The 17,831-nt window shown below is 32.2% G+C and overlaps 3 protein-coding genes across 3 annotated transcripts; 2 read left to right on the top strand and 1 right to left on the bottom strand.

Annotated features, from left to right (window-relative positions):
* Positions 1–811: 811 nt before the first annotated feature.
* LOC142555997 (protein TIFY 10b-like) lies at positions 812–2,878 on the bottom strand. Its single transcript, XM_075667192.1, has 5 exons — positions 2,542–2,878; positions 2,057–2,219; positions 1,520–1,926; positions 1,350–1,407; positions 812–998 (listed from the first exon to the last, which is right to left on the bottom strand). Exons 1-5 carry the CDS (start codon positions 2,708–2,710, stop codon positions 908–910), a joined length of 888 nt encoding a protein of 295 aa, XP_075523307.1. The 5' UTR covers positions 2,711–2,878; the 3' UTR covers positions 812–907.
* A 1,825-nt stretch (positions 2,879–4,703) lies between these two features.
* LOC142555998 (pollen receptor-like kinase 3) lies at positions 4,704–7,352 on the top strand. The gene is made up of 2 exons (XM_075667193.1): positions 4,704–6,124; positions 6,218–7,352. The coding sequence occupies exons 1-2, from the start codon at positions 4,828–4,830 to the stop codon at positions 6,979–6,981; spliced, it is 2,061 nt and encodes a 686-aa protein (XP_075523308.1). The 5' UTR covers positions 4,704–4,827; the 3' UTR covers positions 6,982–7,352.
* A 1,452-nt stretch (positions 7,353–8,804) lies between these two features.
* On the top strand, positions 8,805–11,183 carry LOC142555999 (exocyst complex component EXO70A1-like). Its single transcript, XM_075667194.1, has one exon. The coding sequence runs from the start codon at positions 8,947–8,949 to the stop codon at positions 10,804–10,806; it is 1,860 nt and encodes a 619-aa protein (XP_075523309.1). The 5' UTR covers positions 8,805–8,946; the 3' UTR covers positions 10,807–11,183.
* The last annotated feature ends 6,648 nt before the right edge of the window (positions 11,184–17,831 follow it).

Genomic DNA, 17,831 nt, shown 5'->3' on the forward strand with positions numbered 1-17,831 from the left:
CATAAAATCATGAAGATAATGGCCTTGGTGATGAGAAAATTTTCCAAATTTATCGTGCCGAAAATTTTGATATATCTAAAAATTTTGATTTTCAGTCTGATATCGTTATGAAATATTGAAATTTTCATAATTTGAAGTAATGGAATTTAAAATTTTGGCAGACAAAATAATATAGAATTTTTTAATTTTGTTTTTTTATTTTTTATATTAATAACAGTTTCACTTGATCAATTTATAAATGTAATTATAAATAAATCAATTTGAAGAAAGAAGATAGTTATTCATCATTATCTCAAATGATATATATATATATATATATATATATATATTATAATAATATTTAAAATTTAAATATATGCATTACATTATAACAATAGTTTTAAGCAATTATTAAAACGTTCATACTTAATAATTTTAATAACTAATTATATAATCGTATATCATACATAGTGACAGAGCCAAGAGTTTTTAAATTTTATTGACTAGATGCTCAAAAATAATTATATTTTTCCGCTTTCTTCCTCGATACTTACTCTTGCCCCTCCTAAAATTTTTTAGATTTTTTTTGCAGTCCAACCTCCATTTGCTGGCTCTGTCTTCGATCGCACGGATTGATAAAGTATACTAAATTCCCTTGGAAGAGAGAAATGAACAGCCTAATTTATCCTTAAAATTGAAACCGTTCAGCTTATGTTAAGAGTAATAATTTCATCAATCTTTTTAACAGCACCGATCTATAAAAAACAAAAAAAAAAGAACTTTCGAACCTAAACAAAATATCAATTAAAATATATAATAAAACAAGCAATGGTAAAACCCTAATTGGTTGTTCTGATCAGATGATGATTCATTTTCATTACAGGTAACAATATATAAATAAAGATCCATTCTTGAACGCCAGCAAAGACTATAATTTGAGGTCCAGGTGTTCATCTCCTTTGGAGGAAGAAGAAGAGGGTGCATGTTCTTGAATTTGGTATGGCCTTCTTGCAGCAGCTCTGTTCGCCCAATGTGTAGATGAATAAAATTAAATTTTTTTCCATAATTCACTAACATCATTGGTTCTTCATGCTAAAAATATTTGATTTGTTTCTACCAGACCACCGTGCTATCTTGATTTATTTTTCGGTCTAAGCCCCTCATTCTAGAGCCAGATCGAAACCCCTAACAACCGGTTCGGTATCGATCTGGATAGACTTGTGACTTGTGAACCTGTTTTAGAGCTCAAAACCTCGTTTAAAGTAATTGATCTCTTTGAGATGTTGATTGACATGCTCTGTGTTTATATCTGTTTAATCAATAAAGCATCTCAACAAAGTTAAAACATATCAAAGGGAGCGAAGCTATACCTTTCTTTCCTCTTCTCAAGGAACCGATGAACTGAAGACCTCCTAGCAATAGGCAAATCTGTAAACGCAATAACACACTCTGTTTTAGACTTATTTCTTTGAATCAAACTTCATAATCTCACTTTCTTTTTCCAAAAAAAGTATATTAGTTGTTCCTGTGATTTAATTACCAGATCCATTAACTTCAGGCTGCGGTGAAATGCTAGCTTCGGTCCCAGAGCTCAACACCACGTCGCCACTCCCGTTGTTCGATATGTCCTTAGAGGTGTTCGACGAGATGCCACCAGCTTTTTGGTGGCCAACAACATTCGAAGATATACGGCCAGCGGTTTGAAAACTGAGTACAGGTGTAAGTCCATCTCGTGAGCTAGGTTCTGTAGCCGCTACTGCGCTGGGGCTTGGGTTTTGATGCAAGATGTTATACACAAAGCCATCGGAGATGGGGGGGCTGTCTTTGCTGGCAAATTTTACAAGATCTTTAGCCATGTCTGCTGGACAACCATCAAATACTAGGACCCGACCAGCGTAAAATATGGTCAGCTGGGCAGTCTTGGATTCAATCTTTGTTGCATCTTTGCTGAAAATAATCATGAAAAAAAATATCGCTTTGTTGATTATTGATGACCACAGATTATAAAAAAGCTAGTTTAGAGGATTCTCGGTGTTAAGGGTGGTGATCCTTGATTCTTCAAGGAGGAAAAATGAACCTTTTGATGTCTTTCTTTGATGTATCTTCGAGGAAATTGACGGAGGATTCAGGCCTGGCGGGACGAGGGAACGAATCCATGGAAGGTCGCGCTGGTTTATCCATCTGGGTAAGTAAATTAACAGTTGAAGAAGCTGATGCAGCATGAGCGGATCCGGCTCTCACTGTCAATTAATAAGTATGATAATGAATTTTCAATCTAAAAAAATGAGCGAAAACAGGTAAAGTTTTCAGAATCATGACTCGGTAAGTAGAAAGTTTGCAAAGTTAATACAAGCCTAGAGTCTTACATATCCTGCCGGATGCGGATCTATGAAGATTGTGAGGAAATCCCACAAATATTACAGGTTACTAATTTGAGTAATTTCCTCACAAATCTCAATATATATGGTAATCAGACTCAACAGTTTAAAGGCTAAAACAGAAATTAGTTAGAGATATAAAGTGAACTAATTGCACGAGGAAATTAAAACATAGAAACCTGACTTATAGATTCGAGGCTTTCAATTTTCCCATCAATCTCAAGGTTGAAATCTCTGAGACTTCCTTTCTTCTTAATATACCGACTCAAAAGATTGCAAGTACGCATAAAACTCGAACTTTCCGGCACCTTCCCGGGCCTCCGGCCGTCTGAGAACTGCTGTAATCCCGACATATCTCTACCTATCGAAAACAACCCTCGATTTGTTCAGCACAGATCTTCAAATATCAGCCACAAATTTTGTGTGATTGAGATTCTTGTACATACTTTCCTTTTCTTGAATCTAAACGGAAATACATAAATCTCAAACTAATAAGCCAAAAGGGTAAGGCGTGACGAATCTACATACCATCGAAAGTTGAGATTTTGTTTTCGAAAACTGTAAATAAAAGTGAGCAAGGATCGTAAAGAATGGGGGAATTAGCACGTGATAATTGCCTTTGGGGGCCAGAGAGAGATAAGTGGTAGGAGCCACCCAACGAGGGAAAAATAGTAGCAGTAAATGGATGACAGAAACACGAGTTTTATATTATTATTACAAGTGGAGCGTATCAAATTGTTGGGTTAGGCGCATGTTTTTCAAGTGCTTTGAAAATTTGTATAGGAAAAAAAATTCAGCCACATAAAAGTACTAATTAAATAAATAATTGAGATATAAGTTTTGCGTGCAGTATTATAATACATTAACATAATATACAGTAGAATAATTTAATTTAATTTAATACACATTTATTTTGATGAATAAAATAAAATATAATTAATGATGCACAAGTGTGCATACTTGTACATTGTTTCGAGGCAAAAAATTTATTAAAAAATATTGTCAATTTACACGTAAGAAATACTATTGAATAAATAAGATATAAATTCCTTAACAAATTTAGGGATCAAAGTGCATCCAATACTCTTATAACAAGAATAACCAACTAACAATTGATGCAACTTATGTGAAGCCGAAATTCTATTTGATGAACAACATTTTAATCAGCACTGTAATTAAGTGTTGTGTCTGCTTGTCTTCAATATTTTTTAAAAAAATTTACTTTTTAAACGAGTAGTATTATCTTTCATTATAAATATAGATCAAGTCGACCTGTATCACAGATTTAGACTTATGAGATCATCTCACGAATTACCTCCTCTTCAAAATACGAGTAAAATAGTTTTTAAAGCATTAATACTCATGAAACATATTTAAAATAATCAAAAAAAAATTGTGAACGATTAGTAATAAGTTTAAAGTATTTAATTGTAATTTATTTTAAAATATATATCAATATCCTGATGTTTTATAAATTTTTTTTTAGAAAATAAATTAATAAATCAGTGACACCCAAATTTATGGACTTTTTTTTTTTACATTGCTTAAGAATATCATTGAAAAAAATCTGACAAAAGAATTTCATATTTTATCTTTATTTAATGCATCTATTCAAGAAATAGTTAAGCATATTTATAAGAATTGTTTAGTAGGATACATTAGTAAAAAAAACAAGAATGAATACTGATAAATTCAGAAACTGGACTATATATTTGAGACAAGTGAAAGAAGAAAAATATCATATATATTTGGGATGGAAGGAATAAATAATATTACATTTTTCTAAGAAGCTATTTGGCATAATATCACATGATATATAATGGTGAATATGATCTTAAGTAAATAATTTGTTTTGATTAGGAGTCCTAATCAAGCAACCTTTATGAATTGAGCATTACACGGAGGGCTAAAAACTTTACGTGATAAAAATTCATGTTACACCGGATTCTCTGTTGACGGTGCAAGCGTGAGGATTTTGGATACACGAGAATCATTGCGGCAGATATTGGAGAGTTGATGAAGGGCCGAATAGTACTCTTTAGTCTTCTTCTTTTTTTCCTGAATTAGTTTAGATGGTAGAAATAGAATTAAAATACATGAATTTATATATATCATATCCATTATTTGTGCAAAATTATCAGTAATCGTCATTTAAAATGATAGTACTTGTTACTGGTATACCAAACTTGATAACAAAATTTGGATATTTCTATTTTTATTTATAATTTTAGGACCCCCCATATAATTATCAAACAAAAAATAAATTATCGGGCAAGGAGACAGTTATACTTGCATATGACTACCTAAAAAAGGTAAACCTTATTCACGACGACATTAACGGTTGTCCACTAACAAATCAAACTATTTTCCTACGGGAAAAAAAAATAGAAAAAAGAAGAAGAAGAAGCTGTGAAAACGTTAGAAATCGTGAAAATGGATTCTTGAAGACTTCGAATTTTAAAGTTCCTGTATGGCCATTGTTAATATTCATGGCGGATTCATTTTCTTCTGTATTTTTCTGACAATATTACCTTTAATAAGTTCAGATTCGGATTATGAAGCTCTGTTAAAGTTGAAACGATCTTTCACATTTACCGCGCTTCTCGATTCCTGGAAGCCCGGAACAGAGCCTTGCGAAATTTGGGCCGGCGTTGTATGTGAAAACGGTGTCGTTTCCGGGCTTCGTCTCGGGCATATGGGTCTCTCTGGGAAGATAGATGTTGATGCATTGGTATCGCTTTCAGGCCTGAGAAGCATTAGTTTTACGTCGAATTCTTTTTCTGGCCAGATCCCCGATTTCCGTAAGATGGGAGCTTTGAAAGGGCTGTATCTCTCAGGTAACAAGTTCTCGGGCGAAATTCCATCAGATTACTTCACAGCAATGACGGGCCTGAAAAAAGTTTGGCTTTCCGGGAACCAGTTTACGGGCCCAATCCCATATTCGTTGGGTATGTTATCCCATTTGACGGAATTGCATCTTGAAAGCAATCAGTTTTCCGGTACAATTCCTCCATTTGAACAGACAGGTCTGACCTCACTTGACCTTTCGAATAATAATTTAGTAGGTGAAATCCCTTCGAGCCTGTCAAGATTCGATGCCACCTCATTCAAGGGGAATCCCTCGCTTTGTGGAGACAATATAGGCAGAACATGTAACCCATTCATGGATTCGTCAAAAGGGCCCGTAGAAAATGACATTTCTGTAAATGCCACCACTAAGAAGACAGCACTTTGGGTTCTAGTGGCTTCGATCCTCTTACTCTTGCTAATGGTGGCCGGGATATGTGTGCTCAAACGAAGGCAAGAGGAGGATATTGATGTATTGGAAAAGGGGAATCTTGGTGATCTCAATTACAAGAAAAAATCAAGTGTTGGGAAGAAGGATTACAACTCGAGTCGGAAGGGGTTTGGGTCGGGCCATCGGGCTGGGTCCAGCCGCAGAGGTTCTGGAGATCTTGTTATGCTAAATGATGAGAAGGGTGAGTTTGGATTGGGTGATTTGATGAAGGCAGCAGCTGAAGTGCTTGGAAGTGGAGCTTTAGGTTCTTCATATAAGGCCACAATGACCAATGGGTTAACGGTAGTGGTGAAAAGGATAAAAGAGGTCAATAAAATGGGGAGAGGTCAATTTGATGCAGCAATGAGAGATCTTGGAAGATTACAACACAAGAATGTGTTGACACCATTGGCTTATCATTACCGAAAAGACGAAAAGCTGCTGGTCTATGAGTATCAACCAAATGGCAGTTTACTTTTCTTACTACATGGTATGAATCAAGAAACATAGTGTGTTTTGTGTGCATATGTAGTAACTCTTACTATAAGAAAAAATTTCTCTAATTGTTTTTCCAACATCTTAGGTGATCGTGGGATCTCTCATGCTAAGCTGAATTGGCCTGTTCGGTTAAAGATAGTTAAAGGGATTGCCAGAGGACTGGAGTACATTCATACAGAACTCTCCACACTCGAATTACCCCACGGTGACCTCAAATCAAACAACGTCATTTTAACAACAGACTATGAGCCTTTACTAACAGAATATGGGTTCTGTTCCTTTATCGGCAGTGCCCAAGCTGCCCAAGAACTGACGGCTTACAAGTCTCCAGAGGCGATATTACACTATGAAGTATCACCAAAATGTGATGTGTATAGTCTAGGAGTCATCATTCTTGAAATTCTTACGGGAAAGTTCCCTTCTCAGTATCTCAGCAATGGCAAAGGTGGGATAGATTTAGTCCAATGGGTAAAGTCAGCTGTTTCTGAGGGCAGAGAGGTCGACTTATTCGATCCTGATATAGCAAATACCGTGAATGTTATAAGTGTTATGCAGCAGCTTGTGCACATAGCTGTAGCTTGCACGGAAAACAACCCGGAGAAGCGTATGGATATTAGAGAAGTGGTTAGGAGGATAGAGGAAGTGGACGTACCTGACAAGGGAATTTGGCATCAAGGCATGAAAACTTTGGACGTTTTGCCATCATTGAGTGATGGATTTGGTGATCAATCCATGGTTTCGCATCAGTCTCCAGCATTTGAACACTACGACACTCATGGTTCGGATAAAAGGGATGTCGATGTTGGTGATCAGTCGGGTCGTATTAGTTTTGCTTTTGATGCTGCCTGATCCTTATTTCTTCTGCGCGTGTATAGTGTATGTATGAAGCTCGAATCATTATAGCCATTCCTTCACTTTCATATGCAGGTCGAAATCCCATATAGGTGGTTGATAGAGAAGGATTCGGAACTAAGAAAAGATTAGATACGGTAGGCGAATCCTTTTTAGTATGTTTGGAGTGGGGGAGAAGGGACATTCAAGAAGCACTATTTATAGTTTCTCGCAATTCTGAAACCATGTTGTGTTTTTACATTTCATGACAGCAATCCTCAAACTTTCCCGAATGATGTTATGGCAAATAGATTTTTTGTATTCAGCAATACAACTCGAATTTTAAATACACATGAATGATCGGTGGCAAGTGAAATTACGAACACTTTTTTTCGATATACATTGAAGAACATATCTTCGCATCCCTCGGCTATGTTAAATCCGGAATTTCCGACCCCTGGGTGGGCTCGAAATTTTAGGCTAGGGACTGTGGGGCTTGGACTTCTGACCCTTTGATGGACTAGGGGTCATTCTTAAATGGGCTCGGATCCGTCCAGATGTACCAAATTCAGGAGCATCCCCGACCAAACAACATTAAATAAAGCATTATTCTCATGACAAATCTTATTTTGTAGATTTTATTAGTTTTAAGACAGTTATTATATAGTCAATAAACAAATCAAGCATCTTTACTGCCCAGTTATTAGTCTCATTTATGAATGTCATTTGGTGGACTTGGATTTAATTTTCGGAATGAAATCCTCGTTAAGTTAGTTGACTTCATTAAATTCCATCTTTGCTTTCTCGATCTGGTTCTTGTAATTTGTAAAGATAATAAATCAATTTTTCTTTTTTTATAAAACATTTGACGAAAGAAATATGAGCTAATCTTCCAAAGAATTTTATTCATCCTCTGACATCAACTGTTCTAGAAAATGATACAGATTACTAATTGCATGATGATGTGTTTTCGTACGAATTCACGACATATAATTTTGTTTCTAGGAAAAGGTTCTTAGAAATACACCCCACAATCAAATCGTGTGTTTGGTCGGAAATTAAACATTTTTTTATAACTTTAATAGGGAACAAAAGCTGAAAATCCAAAGAAAATCGAAAGTAAGCTGATAAAATGAAAAGCAGAAAACTAAGATTGCTGAAATTGGAGTCTCATTATGGACGTTGATTGGGAGAAGTTTTCTTGCTATTGGTCCAATACTGGATCATAATCGGTGAGCTTGTAGCAATTTTGACCAAAGTCCAATAATGTATTTGACGGACTCTTGCTTAGAGTTGGGGCATATTCGAACATTTTTGCTAGTAATAATTCCGAAGGCCACGAGCATATATGAAAAACTTTGTTTCATTATTCTAAAATATATACATGTTTACGCTATAAACAAATTCTTTTTAGACTTTCAAGTTCACACCTTTTCAAAAAATAAAAAATAAAAAAAAATTATACCTTTTATCTCACGAAAAAACTCATCGTCGACATATTTTCAATACGAAATGACCCGTGAAAGAATATAAAAATCCATGAGGATCGTCACACGAACAAGAAACTTTTACGCCATCTCTTTAATTGAAACAAGTGTATATATTTTTTTATGTATAATTAATTTAATGTAAACTATGATTACAGTAGAATACCTTTTTTCACTATCCAATTTTATACTCGAGTTTTTATTTTATTAATTTTTTTGAATAAAAATAAAAAATGAGAATTTTTAGGAAAGAAAATTTGATTACTTTCTACGACAGCTAAAATTTAGCATTAAATAATGACGACGACGATATATTTTGGGTATTGTTTATTTTTTTTGAATTAACCAATTAATAAAAAAAGAACGCTTGTCTGGTCTTCTTCAATGAGGCAAAATTCATAAAAGAAGCCTCGTCTGACGTCTCTTCTCAATTTCTTCCACCATCATTCATTCAATCTCCCTTTGATTCTCCTTCCAAAAAATCTGTTTAATACTCATGGAATCCCCAGAAACAACCACCTCCGAGTCCCCGGAAGAAATTATTTTCAGTTGGGATTCCAGCGCCGCGGTTGACTCCCGCGACAAGATGATCTTCGAAGCTGATCGCTGCGAGATTGACCGTTACCTCAACGCAGTTGACGACCTTCAAAGATCTACGGACTCCATGGATATCTCCGCCACCTCCTCCGCCGCGTCATCCGCTCTGCAGATAGCCATGGCTCGACTTGAAGATGAGTTTCGCAACATCCTTCTGTCGCACACTTCGCCTATCGACGCCGATTCACTCGCAGATTCGACTCATTTGTGGACTCACTCCTCGATCTCATCTCGCAGTGATAGCCTCGAGTTCAGCTCTCACTCGCATGAATTCGAATTCAAGGAAGAGATGGAGAACAGTTTCGTGAAGCAATTGGAGCACTCGGATAGCTGCATCAGCAGCGCAAGCAGCTGTTACAAGTCCGATAGCAGTATTAGAGGAGTGGATCTCATCCCAAGCGACGCAGCATACGATCTCCGCTGCATCGCGGAGCGTATGATTGCTGCTGGTTTCTTGAGGGAGTGCATTCAGGTGTACGCCAGTGTACGGAAGTCGGTGGTGGACGCGAGCTTCAGAAGGCTGGGGATTGAGAAATTAGGCATTGGAGACATACAGAGGCTGGAGTGGGAAACTGTGGAGCGGAAGATAAGAAGGTGGATACGCGCCACAAGAATCTGTGTTCGCGTGCTTTTTGCTAGTGAGAAGAAGCTATGCGAACAAATCTTCGAAGGTTTGGAAGATGACACCGATGATACTTGTTTTACAGAAACTGTCAAAGGTCCGGTTATTCAGTTGTTTAATTTCGCTGACGCAATTAGTATTAGTAAGCGATCCCCTGAGAAATTGTTTAAGATACTTGACCTTCACGACGCTTTGTCCGATTTACTGCCTGACATTCAGATTGTTTTCGAGTCAAAATCTAGTGAATCGATAAGGGTTCAGGCTGCTGAGATTTTATCTAGGTTGGCGGAGGCTGCAAGAGGGATTCTTTCGGAATTTGAGAATGCTGTGCTTCGTGAGCCCTCAGAAGTCCCTATTCCTGGGGGTACCATTCATCCCTTGACTAGATACGTGATGAACTACATCAGTCTGATATCGGATTATAAGCATACTTTGATTGAATTGATTGTGTCTAAGCCCTCGACTGGGTCGAGATATTCAAGCGACCTCAATGTGCCGGACATGGATTTTTCCGAGTTTGAGGGCCGGGTTTCGACTTTGGCTCTTCATTTGATTTGGATAATGGTGATTTTGCAGTTTAATTTGGATGGCAAGTCTAAGTATTACAAGGATGTTTCATTGACTCATTTGTTTATGATGAACAATGTTCACTATATTGTTCAAAAGACTAAAGGGTCTCCTGAGTTGAGGGAGATGATTGGGGATGATTATCTGAGAAGGTTAACTGGTAAATTTCGCTTTTCTGCCACTAATTACCAGCGGGCAACCTGGGTGAGGGTATTGCACTGCTTGAGAGATGAGGGTTTGCATGTGAGCGGAAGTTTTTCATCTGGTGTGTCAAAGAGTTCTTTGAGAGAGAGGTTTAAGTCTTTCAATGTTATATTTGAGGAGGTGCATCGAACTCAGGCCACATGGTTGATACCTGATACTCAGCTACGAGAGGAGCTTAGGATTTCCATATCGGACCTGCTTATCCCAGCTTATAGGTCGTTTCTTGGACGATTCAGAAGCCATATCGAGAGTGGGAGACACCCTGAGAATTACGTCAAGTACTCAGTGGAGGACCTTGAGAATGAGGTTTTGGATTTCTTCGAGGGGTACCCGGTGTCCCAACATTTGAGAAGAAGATCTCAATGAGAGGAGGAATGGTGTTTTTGCTGCTTAGAATGTAGGATACAATTCTTTGAAGGATTGGTTCTCAGACGAAGTTCTGGCCATGGGAGGAATGGGTTTTTTGCTATCTTTGAGAGGAACATGTTATGATCACCGGAGCAACAAATATCTGTTCTAACTGTTCCAAACAGCTACTGCCTCTTCCAGGACTCTTCTCCACTGTAAGCATGTGTGCGTATGTGGATTTCCACAGTTTTATTTAGATTTTTCTTGGTTTGTTTATATGTTAATTCTTGTATTTGATGTGCTTCATGAATATTCACACTTGCTACTCTTCATAGCGAGTGTTTTTTGAAATCAAATTCGACTCAATTTTTCATCGATAATTCGATTGGTGAGTATTTTACGGCAAACTATGTTATGGTTAGATTTATCAGGTCTATTTTGGCAGTCTTGTTGTATACTGTAGTTAGATTTATCAGGTCTATTGTTCCAGTTCATAAAAATAATATTTTCGATATAAAAAATTATTTTTGTCGTTCGGTTTGAATAAGATATTCATATCACAAATCCAATCTTGTATTTCATAGTGTTTTTCTGTTGAATAATTCGAGGGTAGAGATGTGATGGGCATTAACTAAATAAACAAATACATTTAATCAAGTGTCTGGGCTGTAGGGGGTTGGCCTAAATTTTGATTGAAACTGTTCTGCACACGGCTTGAATGATCAGCACCATATTCCCTAATTTTATCTTGATCACCATACCTAACCCCTAGATGGTCGCGCTTTGCATCCGAAATCTCGAATTGGGTTTTTAACAATTAATTTTGTTTTGTATTGGACAAGATCTTTTGATAATTACTTTTTTAAAAAAATGATAAGGATTGATAATATAATTATCCATAATCCAGCGTTCGGTAGCATTTTCGAAAACTCGAGTTTGTTCTATAGGCCCGTGATAACGCACTGATGACCATTAATAAACTCTCACACCATTTAATAATTTGCAACAACGTAGATTAAAGCTCAAATCACAACACACCTTGTGCTGCTTTGTTACCTCTCTCACATGGTATTCATTTGAGCCGAAGATGAATGTTAAAAATCATATGTTCATGGCCATGAACAAATGAAAATTGAAACGTGTAATTCTTGAAGAAGGAAAAAGATGTAGCAGAAGAAGATGGCAAAGAGACGGGAAAAAAGTTCTTTTTTTTTTTGTTTGCTCTTTTTCCGTGAATAAATGGTAAGTTTGGATATAAAATTTATAGCTTAAAAAAACATTTAAATAAGTTCAGTTTTTCAAACATTTGAATAAATGATTTTATTTTAAAATATAAAAAAGGAAACCATAACTTTTGTTTTATCAAAATAAACATTTGAATAACTTTTGTTTTATCAAAAAAAAAGGAAACCATAACATTTGTTCTGTAAACTAAACAATATTATTTTATCAAATAATATTTTTTTTCAATAAAAACCCAATTATTTTTTTTTTAAAAAAATAACGTTACAACCCAAGGCACTCGGAAACCCAGTGAAGAGGAGCACTGTTGTTTCTTGGAGCGGGCTCCAGTCGCTTCCGTCTCCGCGACATTTACCACAAAAGTGGTACTGCTCAAATTTGTGAGAAAGTTGAATGAGATTATACAGAGGGAAGAAAGTAAGGGAAAAAAATCTGGAAACGTGCGATGATAAAATACTAAAATTATCAATTTAATTATAAAGATATTATTATCCTAAATCTAATCAATAAATCAATGGCAAATTAATAGAAAACTTGAAATTTGATATTTCGGGTGCCCAAATATGACGCTCCACTCTGAAATTAATTTATGTTGTGTTTAAATAAAAAGATTTAGATTCGAAAAATATTCGAATAAATAATTCTATATTACGAAAAAATTGAAATCCACGAAAATGATTCAATAAAATATCCTTTATTATATATACTAGAAATAATGTACGTGCGTTGCACGTGGGAAACATATGTTAAAGTAATTAAAATTTGAAATAAAATTAGTTTACTCAACAAAAGATAATGATAATAGTATTGTAAATTTTGACAATTCGTGTTAATTAGCATATGTAACTATTTAGGAAAAAAACATATATTTTTAATTTAAAAAAAGATTTGGACTACTAAAATTTTTCTCATATATTTTTTATCATATTGTTTTCTTCTATTATTTGCCATATTCTCTCAATAATACATATATTTTATTACAATATTCAATTATTACAATCTTTTTTGACAATCAATGATCTGCAATTTTTATTTACAATGTTATTTGATTATTATTTTCTTTCATGTAAATTGACAACAATTTCTACCGGATGCTTTTACTTTCCTAGTTACCTTTAATTTATTAGACAATTATACTTGATAACATATAAACTACACATTATTATAACAATCTATCATCACATAAAAAGTACTGATAGACTGATTTAAAAAAATATTGATTAAATGTTGTCATTTATTTGTAATTTATAGTAATAATATTTTTGACAATAAATCATCTTTTTACTAACTCTTATTATACTTATTTTAATATTTCATTTTAACTCATAATTATAATTAGCACAATTAAATTACTAATGTCATATTGGTATTACCTCCAGAAAAATAATATATTTAATTTTTCTAATTGTTTAAATATCTTCACGAGATCATTTCTGTACCCTTATCTTGAGAAAAATTCATTGTATTTATAAAGTTTGAATATTAAATATAACTTTATAGTATACATTTAATGTGGAAAATGAATTCATTGCATGACAAACACTTCTTTCATTTCTACTTTTTGTGTAACCCAAAAGAGTTAAAAAAAATTTCTCTTTTATCTTCTCCAACTCACTGTAAAAAGTTATTAAAAAAATATTTATATCTAGAAAATTTTTTTTAATTATTGTTTTTCTTTTCTATATATCTTGTTATATGTGAACATATATTCTACTTCATTGACTTAATTGTCATATATATTTACTATATAATTTGTGTACATTCAAGATGAATAAGTTCATTTTGTAGTTTTTTATTATATGGACTTAGGTTGATATATTAATATGTGATATACATAGATATAAGAATTTTCAAATTCAATTTATTCACAATTATTTTTCATAACAAAGGCCAACTCAAAATAATAAAAATTAGGATTCATTATTATTTTAAATATGATATAAAAATAATATGTGGAAACTTTTTTTTATTTTTTGTTGCAAAATACAGTGATAAATGCATGTAGGTGCACTATTTCATTGTATCAATTATAATTTTCTTTAAATATTTTATTTCTCACTCAAGAATCAAAATTTGTTTATTTCTTATTTTGATTATCGACAAATCCAATATTTCATTTAAATGTTTTTGTTAATATTTTACATGACTTTTATTCTATATTTATCCAATTTGAAATGGATCAATTATAATTCAATCTATAATAATATTTGAAAACTATAGAATGCTTCTAAATTTAAAAATCGAGTAACATGTAAGGGACCAATTCAAAACGAAAAGTTGATGCAACATGTTTCTTCTAGCTTTACAATCGAATAATGTAGGATCGAGCGTTTGTCGCTTTACCAAAAGTTATAACTGATACTATCGATGCAAGTCAAATCTTTAAATCGTACAACAGCTCAAGCGCCTATCCATCGTGGACAATTATCGTACCCAACAATCTATCTCCTAATAATTGCACCAATTGCAATCAATGAAAATCAAAGTCGCGATCTTCGCTCTCATATCAATTGTAGGCTCGAGTGTTTACTGTTTTATCAAAACCTATAGATTATGGTAACGGTGCAAATCAAATCATTTAAATAGTACAACAACTCAAGCGCAATATTTCAATTACTCTACCCAACATGATCAATTATTGTACCCAACAAATAAGTTTATGCAAATAACCTTTTACTAAATCATATGAATTTATAAGACATTTGAGTATAAGATATACTTGATATTCTACATAAGTAATAGAGAAAAAAATCATTTTTCATCTATTTGAAAATTTATATTTTAAAATAAAAGAAAAATCATAAAAAAATATATAGCATGTTGACAAAATCCTGAAACCCAAATTGAAAGTTGAATTAATTCATTCATATTCATCATTAAATTCTACTATTTAATTTTAATAAATTTAACATGTTTATCCACTAAAATAACGAAATAATTGTTTATACAATTTAATTAAAAAGTCAAAGTACATCAATTTTTGATTTCGAATAACGATCACATTATGATTACGTTACAATGATAAATAAATTATTATTTTTATTTTATCATCATAGTCTTTACCTCAATAAACACATTTTCGAATGTCGGATGTTAAATTTAATATTGACATTAGATAATTATAGTATTAATTCTAACATTCTTTTTTTATTCTTCTCAATACATTACTTTTTCTATCTTAAAATATATTAATCTATTTATTATTGTATACAAAGTATAATAATTATTTGTTTAATAGATCACATTTAAGATTAGATGTTTAGAAAAAATTCTAATATATCTTTAAAGATCAATAGATGATGAAATTAAATTTGAAATCAAGAGAAAAATTAAGAAAATGTAGAACACTACAGTGCATTAAATTTCGCTTTGTACAGTGACAAAACATAAGGTGAGACCAAGTGAGATACTTATATATATGGGCCTCATTCAACTTAGCCCGTTATAATATTTTTATTAACACATTTCGTCCTTCGTTTTTACTTCACTAACTTTGCAGTATGACTCATTCAAGCATTATCTTTTTATTTTTTTAGTGCATAGTGGCCTCCACTCTCACCGACTTCAATCTTTAGAAGTCGATATTAGTAGTTTATATTAGTTTTTAATTTTTGTCTTTTGATTAATTGTGTAATTTTTTATCTTCTACCTAATTCATTTTTAGAATTTTTATTGAAATTTTATAATCATGATTAGAAGTGTTGCACACATACAATAAAATTAATATATTTTAAAATGTTACTATTGAAGTGTCGAATAAATGTATTAAATCATTATTTAAGAACTTTTAGAAAAACTATATACACCATAATTCAGATTTAAATATTAACATACAAATAAATAATTACGATGAATATCTTATGAAATAAATTATGTTAGTCCAAAATGATTAAATATGATTATTGTAAATGAATTTTTCTTAATTAATTATAAAATTTTCGGCACATGCGCTGAATTAATTAGAATATTTTAAATATAGTATGTAGATAAATGTTTTTCCATATGAGTTAGTGGTTGAGTCCTTATGAATATTTTAAAAAATATGTTTTTAGTTATAGTAACGTTGTCTTATAATTTAAAATATTAAATGAAACAAATTATCAAGATAAAAAATTAATTAGGAAATTCAAGAATATATAGTTACTCAATTAGTTTAATTGACACGCTCTTTAGTTTGCTGATTTAATAGATGTTAGATCCACAATCACTGAGTTTGACAAGAATTATTGTATAATAAAATACAATTATAATAAATTATTTGATTGTATATGTGATGAAATTTTGTATATTTCATATATGTTTGATTTATTTCATTTATAAGGTTGAAATTTTATATATTATGATATAAGATTTGTTATGCATCTTAACATCGAGAAATTCACAAAAAATTTATATATTAGTTCCCGCTACCATATAATTCTGGTTTCGCCCCAGATTTTTGTGTATTCGTTTGCTTGAATTTATTGTTCCTCATTTTACCAAGACTCATAACATGTCAAACATGAAAGTGAATATTAATTTAAAGAGATGATAATATTTATATATCTTAATAAACAAATTTACCCCTAACGATACTGATAAAACTAACTTAAAAATAATATGTTGACGAACATATTTTAAGGAATCCAAAAATACAACTCAAATGTCAACTTTGGCACTCAATTTTGAGTGACTGCCAAAATGTCTCAACAACCCACAATTTTTGGACAAGACAGTAACATCACAATTTTAAAATCAAAACAATTTTTCCATTTTATATCAAGAATTCATGATCGAAAATAGATAATATTAGATATATAGATATTTAACATAAACTCGTGCGAGCTTATTTAGGCTCACCTTTAAATGAGTTGACAAAATTTCAACCCAACTCACTTAAAATGTTTGGCGATACAGGCCAAATCGATAGACCCAACCCAAATCGACGGCTCAAATCACAACGATCTTTTACCGTATTTTATTTAAATAATTTATAAATATAAACCGCAAAAAAATTTCGGTTGCAAAAAACTTTAATTTAAACACATAAATTCTAGCAAACGGTCACAAGTAAATAGATTTAAAAATTAAAAAATATTTTTGTAAAAAAATTATATCACAATAAATTTTTTGATCATATTTTATTAAAGTATTTTTTAATATAAACCTTTGCAAAAAATATTTTTTTAAACACATGAGTTATAGTCCACGTCACAAAGACAAATTAACGAGGACATGCAAAAAAAAATTAATAATACACCAAAGAAAATTCACGATTCGATAATGGATTATTTCTAAACTTTAATTAATTTAATTTACATAACGAAAAGATAAATAAAAAATCTAAATCATTGGATTAAAAATAACATATTATAATGTGGGTAGACACAAAAAAACCAAATACTAATTTACATAATGAAAAGATATCATTGGAAAAAAAATAATATATTATAATGTGTGTAGACATAAAAAAATTAAATACTAATCATCACACATATTTAAAATATGAATAAAGAGGTAAAAAAGACACATTTTAAAAAAAGAAATTAATTAATGTAAAACAAGTAATTAATAAGGAGATAGAAAAAGACACATTTAAATTAAGGTAAAACAAGTAATTAATAAGGAGATAAAAAAAAGACACATTTAATTAAAAAAAGACACATTTAAATTAATGTAAAACAAGTAATTAATAAGGAGATAAAAAAAGACACATTTAATTTAAAAAAGACACATTTAAATTAAGAAATTAATGTAAAACAAGTAATTAATAAAGACATAAATGAAAATTCACGAGTCACATATTTAGATATATAATAGAT

The sequence above is a fragment of the Primulina tabacum genome, chromosome 9 (assembly GCF_025594145.1).
Source record: "Primulina tabacum isolate GXHZ01 chromosome 9, ASM2559414v2, whole genome shotgun sequence".
Taxonomy (NCBI): Eukaryota; Viridiplantae; Streptophyta; class Magnoliopsida; order Lamiales; family Gesneriaceae; genus Primulina; species Primulina tabacum.